An 11,124-nucleotide genomic window follows, 5' to 3' on the forward strand; every position below is an offset into this window, starting at 1 on the left:
CCCGCCGCTATCTTTTTCGCCTCATCCAACTCCTGGAGGGTTTTCTGGGATTCGGCCTTGGCAGACTTGGCATTTTCAATAGCCACCGCGAGCTCGGACGCTCGCGTCTTTCAGTCAAGCTCCAAACTCTCATGTTTTTCCATAAGAGCCTGGAGCTCTTGCCGCACCTTGCCAACCTCGGCCTCATACTTCTCCCGCTCGGTGCGCTCCGTGGCCACCGTCTTCTTGGCCTCGAGCAGCGCTTGCTTAAGGGTCGCCACCTCAGACGTGGCCCCTACAATAGCCACGATAATCCTGTCATTTTTTGCAATTGCACCTTTTTATATATATTTAAACAAGGTATTTCTTACCTTCATTGTCCTCGAGATGCTTCTTGGCACGCCCGAGCTCTTGCTCGGACCGCTCGAGGTTCTGCTTTAGCGTGTCCACTTCCGCAGTCAGTGCGGCGGACGCAAGCAGAGAAGCCTGCATACGCATATTGACTCCTTTTTGTTAGACTCTTGCGAATTTTATTTGATCCTCTATTCGGCTTTTCTTCCCGAACACCAAACAGAGCATCATGGGCTACTGTCTATGCGGTAATATTATTTAAACATTCTTTACTTACCTCAAAGCCTGTTAAAAGGCTAGCACAAGCTTCAGTCAGTCCGCTCTTGGCGGACTGAACCTTCTGGACCACCGCACTCATAATGGTGCGGTGCTCCTTGTCGATGGAGGCGCCCTTGAGCGCCTCCAACAGATTGTCCGGCGCCTTCGGTTGGATGGGGGTCACCGGCACGGAGGGCCTGCTCCTCTTGGAAGGAGGTCGCCCGCCGGACTCTGGAACCTTTGAAGGTTCCGGAGCGGTGTTCGGCCTAGAGCCGGACTTGGAGCCCTGGGGGGTTTCATCCCCTTTACTCCTGGAGTCCGGGAGGTCGCCTTGCGGCGCCTCCAGGACCACCTCCTCCCGGCTTGGAACCTGTTGAGACAGCACTTCGGCGTCATCCGTAGGGCGGGGGGAGGAAGCCGTCGGAAGCGAATTCACATCCGACGAGTCCAGTGAACCGCTCGACGATGCGTCGAGCCGGTCTTTGGGTGGGCTGCATAATCATATTCGACATAAGGGAAAGCTGTGCAATAAAGGAATACTATGAATTACTCTGGTATCCGGATACTTACGATTTTGCCAGGGGCTTGGCCCTGGTCGGCCACTCTTCTCTGCCGTCGTCAGCGTCGGTGGAGTAGTCCAGGGGAAGGGTTCTCCCCTTCTTGGACCCTCCGGCCTTCCCAGAGAGGGCGGCCTTCCTTTTCTTCTCTCCTCCCGCTGGAGGGGGAGAGGTCTCTTCTTATTCCTCCTCGTCTTCACGGGAGGAATGCGCCTCGGAGCCGTCGGGTGATGAACCCGACACCTCCTGGCGCCGGGCACTCTTTCGAGTCCCCGTGGCCTTCTTCGTGGCCTTCTTCTCCGGCACCACATAGGGTGCCGGAACCAGCAGCTTCGCCAAGCGGGCGTCAGCTGGGTCTTCGGGCAAGGGAGCCGGACAGTCGATCTGTCCGGACTTCGCCTTCCAACTCTGTCAAAGGGAAGGGAGCTTAGATCCCACATTGAGTTAAACTATGAACCAATACCCTGTAAAAAGGTATAAACAACTTACCGCGCTAGCGTGATGCTGCGCGCTAAATCCGCGATCCTCGGTGGCGGATGCGGGAGCCTCGGCGCCCTTGAAAAGCACCTTCCAGGCATATTCGTACGTGGTGTCGAAGAGCCTGCTCAGAGTTCGATGCTGCGCCGGGTTGAACTCCCACAGATTGAAGGCCCGTTGTTGACACGGGAGGATCAGGCGGATGAGCATAACCTGGACTACGTTGACGAGCTTGAGCTGCTTGTCCACCAGGGTTTGGATGCATGTTTGCAGTCCAATCACCTCTCCTTTATTGCCCCACGACAGGCCCGTCTCTTTCCAGGACATGAACCACGTTGGGGGTCCGGACCAGAACTCGGGGGCTACGACCCACTCAGGGTCGCACGGCTCGGTGATGTAAAACCACCCCGATTGCCACCCCTTCAGGGTCACCACAAAGGATCCCTCGAGCCATAAGACGTTGGGCATCTTGCCCACCATGGCGCCTCCGCACCCCGCCTGGTTGCCACGCACCACCTTCGGCTTAACATTGAAAGTCTTGAGCCATAGGCCGAAATGGGGGCGGATGCAGAGGAAAGCCTCGCACACGACGATAAACGCCGAGATGTTGAGGATGAAGTTTGGGTCCAGATCATGGAAATCCAGGCCGTAGTAGAACATGAGTCCCCGGACGAATGGGTGGATCGGAAAGCCCAGTCCGCGGAGGAAGTGGGGAAGGAACACTACCCTCTCATGGGGCCTTGGGGTGGGGAGGAGCTGCCCCTTTTCGGGAAGCCGGTACGCGATGTCGTTAGACAAGTATCCGGCCTTCCTCAGTTTTTTGATGTGTCCCTCCGTGATGGAGGAGACCATCCACTTGCCTCCCGCTCCGGACATGGCTGGAGAAGGTTGAGGTAGGGAGTGCGGACTTGGCCGCTGGAGCTCGAGTGCGCGAGAATGGATAAGCGAGGGAGGAAGAAGGCGTAGGTGAAAAGGTGGATCCTTATCCCCTTATATGGGTGGACGTGACTATGCGTCCCCACCAGCTTGGTAAAACTCGCTTATCTCCCAAGCGCCGTGATCAATGGCGCGGTTGGGTTACCCACGCCCGTATTGATGAGAATCCCGGAGTAAGGGGACACGATCTTTGCTTTAACAAGACGTGCCAAGGAAACCGCCTCGCATAACACGCTGAGATGGGACAGTAAAATGATTCGAATAAAAGCTTGGCTGTGGTGTGATGTCACACTATGGAATACGTCAGCAAATTAGATTTGTGTAAATATTATTCTCTCTATGGCAATATGTGGAAACTTATTTTGCAGAGCCGGACACTATCTTTGTGTTCAAAATCTTCTATGAAGTACTTGGAGGAGGAACCCGCCTTGCAATGCCGAAGACAATATACGCGCCGGACTCGTCGTCATTGAAGGCTGGTTCAGGGGCTACTGAGGGAGTCTTGGATTAGGGGGTGTCCGGATGGCCGGACTATACCTTCAGCCGGACTCCTGGACTATGAAGATACAAGATTGAAGACTTCGTCCCGCGTCCGGAAGGGACTTTCCTCGGCGTGGAAGGCAAGCTTGGCGGTACGGATATGTAGATCTCCTACCATTGTAACCGACTCTATGTAACCCTAACCCTATCCGGTGTCTATATAAATCGGAGGGTTTTAGTCCATAGGACGACACAATCATACCATATGCTAGCTTCTAGGGTTTAGCCTCTCTGATCTCGTGGTAGATCTACTCTTGTACTACCCATATCATCAATATTAATCAAGCAGGACGTAGGGTTTTACCTCCATCGAGAGGGCCCGAACCTGGGTAAAACTTCGTGTCCCTTGCCTCATGTTATCATCCGGCCTAGACGCACAGTTTGGGACCCCCTACCCGAGATCCGCCGGTTTTGACACCGACAGACTCCATTTGATATTCTTTTTCTGCGAAACCCTAAAATAGGCAAAAAACAACAATTCTGGGCTGGGCCTCCGGTTAGTAGGTTAGTCCCAAAAATAATATAAAAGTGTATAAAAAAGCCCATAATGTCCAAAACAGAATATAATATAGCATGGAACAATCAAAAATTATAGATACGTTGGAGACGTATCAATGGGCCGAAAGTTAAAACGGGCTGGAATCATACTGGATGGCCCAAATGAGGGTACTAGGCCTAATTCGGAGAGGTCGTAACGGGCCCTGGGTTAGCGGGCTGTAAATGGGCTATATGCGAACAGACCATTAACGGGCTTTCCGTGAGCCAGCCCGCCACCTTTTGACCAAGTCAAACGGGTCGGCCTTTTCACAGGAATGGGCCTCTCTTGGGTCGTGCCACGTGTCGACATATCATAGGCGCCTTGGGTCCAATGAGTGGATGACATCTGTCCCAACGGTGAGCCGACACGTGTTTCCTCCAGCCAATGCTGATTTTACACGTGGAAAATCCCCATTGGTCAGGGCTGTTAACGGGTTATCGGATCCAAAACTGGACCCGATAGCTTAACGGCTTTCTGTTACAGTGGATGCCACGTGTCGGTCACCCTTGACGAAAGCACTTCTGTGACACGCGATTTATCGTCATGGAAGTGGACACTTCTGTGATGATATTTTGGTAATGTCATGGAACACTTGTACGACAGCATAGGTATGACTATCTTGATTCTGTCATAAAATCATCATGGATGTACATGCATGACAAAAAACGTGACCTACTGTGACAAACACGTATCATCACGGAAGTGTATTTTTTTTGTAGTGCAGGTTGTTCCATGTTGGAACATGTTTATGTTGGGATATCACAATATCTCTTATTTAATTAATGCATATATACACTTGTAAAGGGTGGAAGGCTCGGCCTTGTGCCTGGTGTATTGTTCCACTCTTGCCGCCTTAGTTACCGTCATACCGGTGTTATGTTCTTTGATTTTGCGTCCCTAACACGATGAGGGGTATGGGACCCTCTTGACAGTTCGCTTTGAATAAAACTCCTTCAGCAAGGCCCAACCTTGGTTTTACATTTGCCTAACAACCTATAACCTTCCCTTGGGGTTGCAAACCCAAGGGTCATCTTTATTTTAACCCCCCCCCCTCCCCGGGGCCAATGCTCCTCTGAGTGTTGGTCCGAAACGGGCAGCCTGCGGGGCCACCTCGGGGTAACTTGAGGGTTGGTTTTACTCGTACTCTGACCTATCCGGTGTGCCCCGAGAACGAGATATGTGCAACTCCTATCGGGATTTGTCGGCACATTCAGGCGGTCTTGCTGGTTTAGTTTTACCATTGTCGAAATGTCTTGTGCACTGGGATTCTGAGCCTGATCGGGTGTCCCGCGATGGAGGATTGTCTCCGCGGATCGTGAGCTTGTGATGGGCTAAGTTGGGACACCCCTGCAGGGTATAAACTTTCGAGAGTCGTGCCTGCGGTTATGTGGTAGATGGGAATTTGTTAATATCCGGTTGTAGAGAACTTGACACTTGACTTAATTAAAATGAATCAACCGCGTGTGTGGCCGTGATGGTCTCTTTTCGGCAGAGTCCGGGAAGTGAACACGGTTTGGGTTATGTTTGAAAGTAAGTAGTTTCAGGATCACTTCTTGATAACTTCTAGCTTCACGACCGTTGCGTAGCTTCTCATCTTACTCTTATTTGCGTATGTTAGCCGCCATACTTGCTTAGCGCTTGCTGCAGCTCCACCTCATTACCTTATCCTACCCATAAGCTTAAATAGTCTTGATCTCGCGGGTGTGAGATTGCTGAGTCCTCGTGACTCAAGGATACTTCCAAAACAGTTGCAGGTGCTGATGATACCAGTGCAGGTGACGCAACCGAGCTCAAGTGGGAGTTTGATGAAGCTCCTGGTCGTTATTATATGTCTTTTCCGGATGATCAGTAGTGATGCCCAGTTGAGACGATCGGGGATCTAGCATTTGGGGTTGTCTTCTTTTATTTTGGTTTCATAGTCGGACCTTGATTGTACTCTGGATGATGTATGTTTAACTTGTTATTTGTGTGAAGTGGCGATTGTAAGCCAACCCTTTATCCCTCTCTTATTCAGTACATGGGATTGTGTGAAGATTACCCTTCTTGCGACAAAACCACCATGCGGTTATGCCTTTAAGTCGTGCCTCGACACGTGTGAGATATAGTCGCATCGTGGGTGTTACAGGAAATAACCACAAGCCACAAGAAAACACAATACTTCAAACAAATGTATACCAATTACTTTGTAGTATAGCAAATATAGGTCGAACTAAACGGGCGAGGCAATGCACGCCATCAATGATCTAGTTGAATAAGAAAATCTCAAGAGAAGAGGATAGGGCTACCCATTTTGGAAGCTCTACTTTCGGATTTGAGGAGCCAATTACGACTCAAACCAATTGCGATCAAGCAAAATTTACATTTGATCTTGTGAAGTCCCGTTCGACCAAAGTCAACAACTAATCCAACTTTCACCAACGCTTTTCTACGCAACCTCCGTTCAGACGACTAACACTATTAAAAACATTAAAGTGTCAATTTTGTTGTGTGTACCCCTTGTGCCATTTATATCTTATGATATACTGCTCCCATATTTAACTTGAAGAATCATTTTGCCTCATGCAATTCTTCCATCAAATGTTCGATGATTGGCACTAAAAATTTGGCAATCATTGTCATGGCGTTGAGGTGTTGATAATCTGTGCATAAGCGCCATGTGACATCTTTCTTCTTGACCAAAATCACAGGAGATGCAAATGGACTGGAGCTACGTTGAATCACCCATGTTTGTAGAAGATCCATGACTTGCTTTTCTGTCTCACTCCTGTGTTTTGGCTTGTGCCTATATGGACGGATGTTCTCTGGCATTAGTGGTATCCTTGGCAACGGCAGTGCAAGGACGCTTGTTCTTTTTTAAAGGCGTTGCAGCAGAAGAAGTCAACTTAAGGGGTGTTCGGTAATCCTTCCGCTCCGTGAAATTAGAGAATCTGTGGAGCACCTCCTTCCCCACTCCACGATTTTGAACTGCCGCTCCTCCAGCTCCGGGAGCAGAGTTGTGGAGGGGAAGGAATCCGAACGGGCCCTTAGTCATAGTTGTTTATTTCATCTTGTAATGGCTTAATTGTGGTTGCCTTTATTATGCACTCCGCCTAATAATTACTCCCTCTGTAAATAAAGAAATAAAGAAATACAAAAGCTTTAAGATCACTAAAGTAATGATCCAAACATTCTTATATTTCTTTACAGAGGGAGTACTACATTTGTCTCATAATAAGATATTCCTACAATCCATATACTCACAATGATGCAAAGCTCTGGGGTTTAGTCTCCTTTTAAAAAAAAATGCAAATGACTAATATGCAACTCAATTATGAGCTGTAATGACATGTAATATCAGGTTACTAAGCATAGTAGATAGTACACCACAAATTGGTGGGATTGCTTTGGAAGATTATTGAATCTCCACATCGAACCCATCCACCATAGTGCCAACATAGTTACTCAACAGTCGTGGAAGATATGATCGTTCTTGTAAACAGAAGTTACATTTTTTATGACTGCGTGCGCATCCATGCTGAAGGGAACAACAATATACATCAACAATAGCAACAGAACCTTTTAAGCTAAGCTGAGTAAAACGTAGACATAGTTTTCTGAATAGCTGCAGCTAGCGATTCATCCTCTTCCTTTTCTTCAAACCGGGAACACAGTTCTGCCTAAATTCCCGAGGAAATCATGGACGGGGACTGCCCTGGGATGAACCATTCAAAGGGCGCCTCTTCATCCTCGACGAAATGGAGCCACGATATTGTTCGGGTGCTGGAAGAGCAAACATTTCATTGGGTGTTGGAAGTGCAGACATTCCATTATCTTCTTGGATGCCAGGGCTAAGAGTTCCTGCTTTATCAAGAATGTAAGATAACCACTCCAGGGATCAAACTAGCTAGAACACGAAAACAACAGGCATGCAATTCATCAGGTTACTAACGTAGAAAGATAACTAATTTGAAGATAGAGATCTGAACTCAGGGTTAACTTGTCTCACGTGGATAAACTATGTTTGTTAGCTTCTCAGGTCTTTATCAACAGGTCTAATAAAGCTGATGCTTTCATTATCTTGGTATATACATTCATGTAGTCCTGCCATAGTTTTCTATGCATGGGTCAGTTGCAACTTGTTGATGACCTGAACTGCCGTGTTCCTCTGGTTACATGAGTGAGTTTCAAATTTGTCAGTAACCTGAGACATGCAGGAAGATACCAACAGAGAGAAGGGACGTACCACTGTTAAGCATGTTTAATCTGGGATCCCAACCAGGCAGACAAGGCCCTGCATTCCTTTGCCATGATTCCTCAAACCCAGCAAGCTCATCTGCAAGAGAAGAAAAAAATAGTATCAGAAACAACATGAATAAGGGTTCCGGCAACAGAATGACAATAGAGTAGTAAAACCTTCACTCAAGTTCTGCAAAGTTTGCATGGTGTTAACTTTTCCATCGCAGTTCAGTTTCCTAGTCAGTGCATGACCCTGCAGCAACGGAATCATGGCTCTAAATCATTTATCCTTGGTGTAGTCCAAAGAAATAAAGTCATATGTCTGGGTTGTGAAGAAAACACACCTTATTGCCAATGCCACGTGCGATCCTGTGAGTTGCTTTACCACTTGTTGTGTCTGCTTCCTTACTTTCTTCCATTGTAACCTAGAAGACATTGAAGAAACAATCACCACCAGAACTTTGCACCTTAACAGATGACAGCACTGCTGAGAGGGACTTACTACCCCATCTCCACCACTCCTCCTAGTCGTTGAAGACATATAACATGCCCCATTTGAACCACCATATGTAACAGTTGAGCTCTGAAACATATAGGTCTGTTGCTGTTGATATGATGTGCCAGCCCTGACATACTCTTTCCCAAATTTCTCATGTCTGGGTCTCTTATTATCTGTTAAAAGTTCTCAGCATTAGTACCCTGCCCTTGTTTTCAGCTGTTTTGTGAATCTTTCTGACATGTAAAAAGCACATATTCTCAACAGTCCTTCGACAAAAGAAAGAGAATCACATCTGAGTGAGGATCCAGGAAACCAATAACATGATAGCAGGCTAGCCTGGCAACAATACCAGCTAGCACTAAATCTTAAATGATAGCAGCAAAAACAAAATGAATTTGAATAGTTCTAATGTATACTACCACAGCTACAGGAATATAGGTTTACTCCAAAACAATCTTGTGGATTCCTGAGTCTATAAAGACAGAATTTGGTACAGAGTTCCAGGCCATATGGGGCATGCACTAAATTGCATAACAAAAAACAGCAACGAGCCATTACCAGTCATATATACTTATCTTCATTCAATCACTTACAGACAAGCTGAAACTAGATTGTGAAAAGTAACATGCAGGCAGCTGGAAAAACTCCTATTAACAGCATAACATAAACCAACCTTGAACTTCATCACCAGAGTCCTCCACATATGGCTCTTTGCTAATCCTTGGATGTTTCATAGAGTTAGTTCTCTTCTTCTCATCATGTTCATTCGCATCTGCACCATCGTCGTCGTCTGAAGGCAACTCCTCAATAATCGGCCCTTTTGGCCTGCTTGGTTCAGGACCTTGCTGCTGGAAGCCTCCTACATTTAGAGCTCTGTGTGGCCGGAACATGCTTGAACCAAAAATGCTTTGCTCAAACAGGCTAGGTCCAATCATAGAACCAGAGGGATTGGTGAAGAAGGGATCATCAAAGGGATTTGACCCACCAAAGAAACTGGACATAAGGTTCCCAGGTGGTACAAAGCCGCCAAAAGCAGGAAAAGGGTCCCCAAAACCAAAGAGACCACCTCTCCCGCCCCTTCCCCTTTGCATCTTGTACTGAAGCTCTCTGCCCAGTTAAAAGGCGTGTGAAATGTAAACAACAATGATATTACTTTTTGGAAAACTAAAATTGTGATACATGATATATGAAATCTGAGCCAAAAAGTTGTACTCAGTACTCAAATCCAGAAATCCAGATCTGTAAGTAGAAGTTAGAACAAAGCATACACTAACACCAATCTAATCTATCAAACATAGCAAGTAGAATTAAGAAATTTACACACCAGGGCCCTACTTCGCAAGCGTCTCTGACAGGATAAATAAATGGCATAAAAGTGTGATCAAGACGCTAATTTCGCTACAGTATTACATAAGGAGTAACAAAAAAGAAGCATCCGATCAAAGATATCAATCCAATATGTTCCATTCCAACCAAATCCCACTGGAATGGCTCAAAGACTGAATACTTCCTCTTGCTCAACTCAATTCAGTAGCACCGCTGCGGTGCAATGTGCTGTACACTTTTATGTTCTTTCGTGTTTAAGCCTACATGTTATGAATGCCACGACGGACAAATCACGCTGCTATTACCTCAACTAGGTCACAGCAGCAGCATCTATTCACCACGAAATAAAACTAAAAGTGAGTTTATATCCCCAACACAAACCCTAGCTCGGATTTTTGTCAGCACGCACGCACCAAAAAAGGCACGCAAAAGACCCAAAAAGACGCCGGGAAATGCCCTGGTTCCCGCCGGCGACGCCCCCGAGCCAGAATAGGATCAAGGCACGGATGGCGAGCAACTACCTAAACAACAGGACAAGTAGCCCAAAACGAGATGAAATCGCCGCGACAAAACATGGATGAACCCCGAAAATTCAGTGGTGAGGATCGGAAATGACATGTAAGGATTTGGGGCGGAACCAACCGAACCTGAAGCTCCCGACGAGGAGCGGGGGACGGGCGAATGGGCGATCCGATCCGAGTAGGATGCAAGTGTTCCGAGCTCGCGATTTGAGAATTTGGGGAAGAGAAGCGGGGGATTGAGTTGCGCTTGGGCGAGCTACCTCCGTGTGCCGCGTGGTGTCCCGGGAATTCTTTAGACGCCGTTTACTTTTTTTTAGGGCTTCTAGACGCGGTTTACATGGGCTCGGGGCGGGTTAAGGGACTTGTCTCGTTTTACGCTCAGGAAAATGGGACGCGTTGGCCCATCTATTGTCTCGGGCCATCTCATTTACTCACGCACGCGTAACCAAGTCGAGGTTTCTCAAAAATAAATCGAGGTTTCTCAAAAAAAAAAAAAAACGTAACCGAGTCGAGACAAAAACCATGTTTCTTTCTCTCTTTTTTTGCGGGGACGTGTTTCTTTCTCTATTGCAAAAAAAACACGTTTCTTTCTCTGCCTAAGAAAAGCATGTTTCTTTCTCAAAGATAACCCCTCCAGAAAAAGAAAAATATCAATAGAGTCATTGGGAAATCTTGCGACTTCCACTGCTGCGGCTAACGGTCACCGGATTCAAAGGAGAACCATATCTTAGAAGATGTTGCAAGCCGATGGAGAATCCCGGCGTCGGTGAGGCATTTATCCTTGTGACTCTTAGAGCCGAGGATCATCCCCATCCTCCTTCAACCCCGGGGCCATCGTCATCCGTCGACATCCTCGACCAAGTGCTAGATGTCCCGATGTCAAACCACAAACTCAGATTTCGAGCTGGCTTTCCCTCTAGCGTTGCC

The 11,124-nt window shown here is 47.4% G+C and overlaps 1 protein-coding gene across 1 annotated transcript; it reads right to left on the reverse strand.

Moving 5' to 3' along the window:
- Positions 1-7,059: 7,059 nt before the first annotated feature.
- On the reverse strand, positions 7,060-10,519 carry LOC123147512 (uncharacterized). Its single transcript, XM_044566784.1, has 7 exons — positions 10,324-10,519; positions 9,024-9,457; positions 8,354-8,523; positions 8,196-8,276; positions 8,029-8,104; positions 7,859-7,948; positions 7,060-7,473 (listed from the first exon to the last, which is right to left on the reverse strand). The coding sequence occupies exons 2-7, from the start codon at positions 9,439-9,441 to the stop codon at positions 7,310-7,312; spliced, it is 999 nt and encodes a 332-aa protein (XP_044422719.1). The 5' UTR covers positions 9,442-9,457; positions 10,324-10,519; the 3' UTR covers positions 7,060-7,309.
- Between the last annotated feature and the right edge of the window lie 605 nt (positions 10,520-11,124).

This window comes from Triticum aestivum, chromosome 7A (assembly GCF_018294505.1).
Source record: "Triticum aestivum cultivar Chinese Spring chromosome 7A, IWGSC CS RefSeq v2.1, whole genome shotgun sequence".
Classification (NCBI taxonomy): domain Eukaryota; kingdom Viridiplantae; phylum Streptophyta; class Magnoliopsida; order Poales; family Poaceae; genus Triticum; species Triticum aestivum.

Bases quoted from the DNA above. Each gene is read 5' to 3' on its own strand.
- LOC123147512 (XM_044566784.1), bottom strand. From the start codon at position 9,441: ATGCAAAGGGGAAGGGGCGGGAGAGGTGGTCTCTTTGGTTTTGGGGAC. The intron at 8,105-8,195 runs GTGTGTTTTCTT...CCGTTGCTGCAG, and splicing joins CACGTGGCATTGGCAATAAG to GGTCATGCACTGACTAGGAA. The intron at 7,949-8,028 runs GTTTTACTACTC...CTTCTCTTGCAG, and splicing joins TTTGCAGAACTTGAGTGAAG to ATGAGCTTGCTGGGTTTGAG.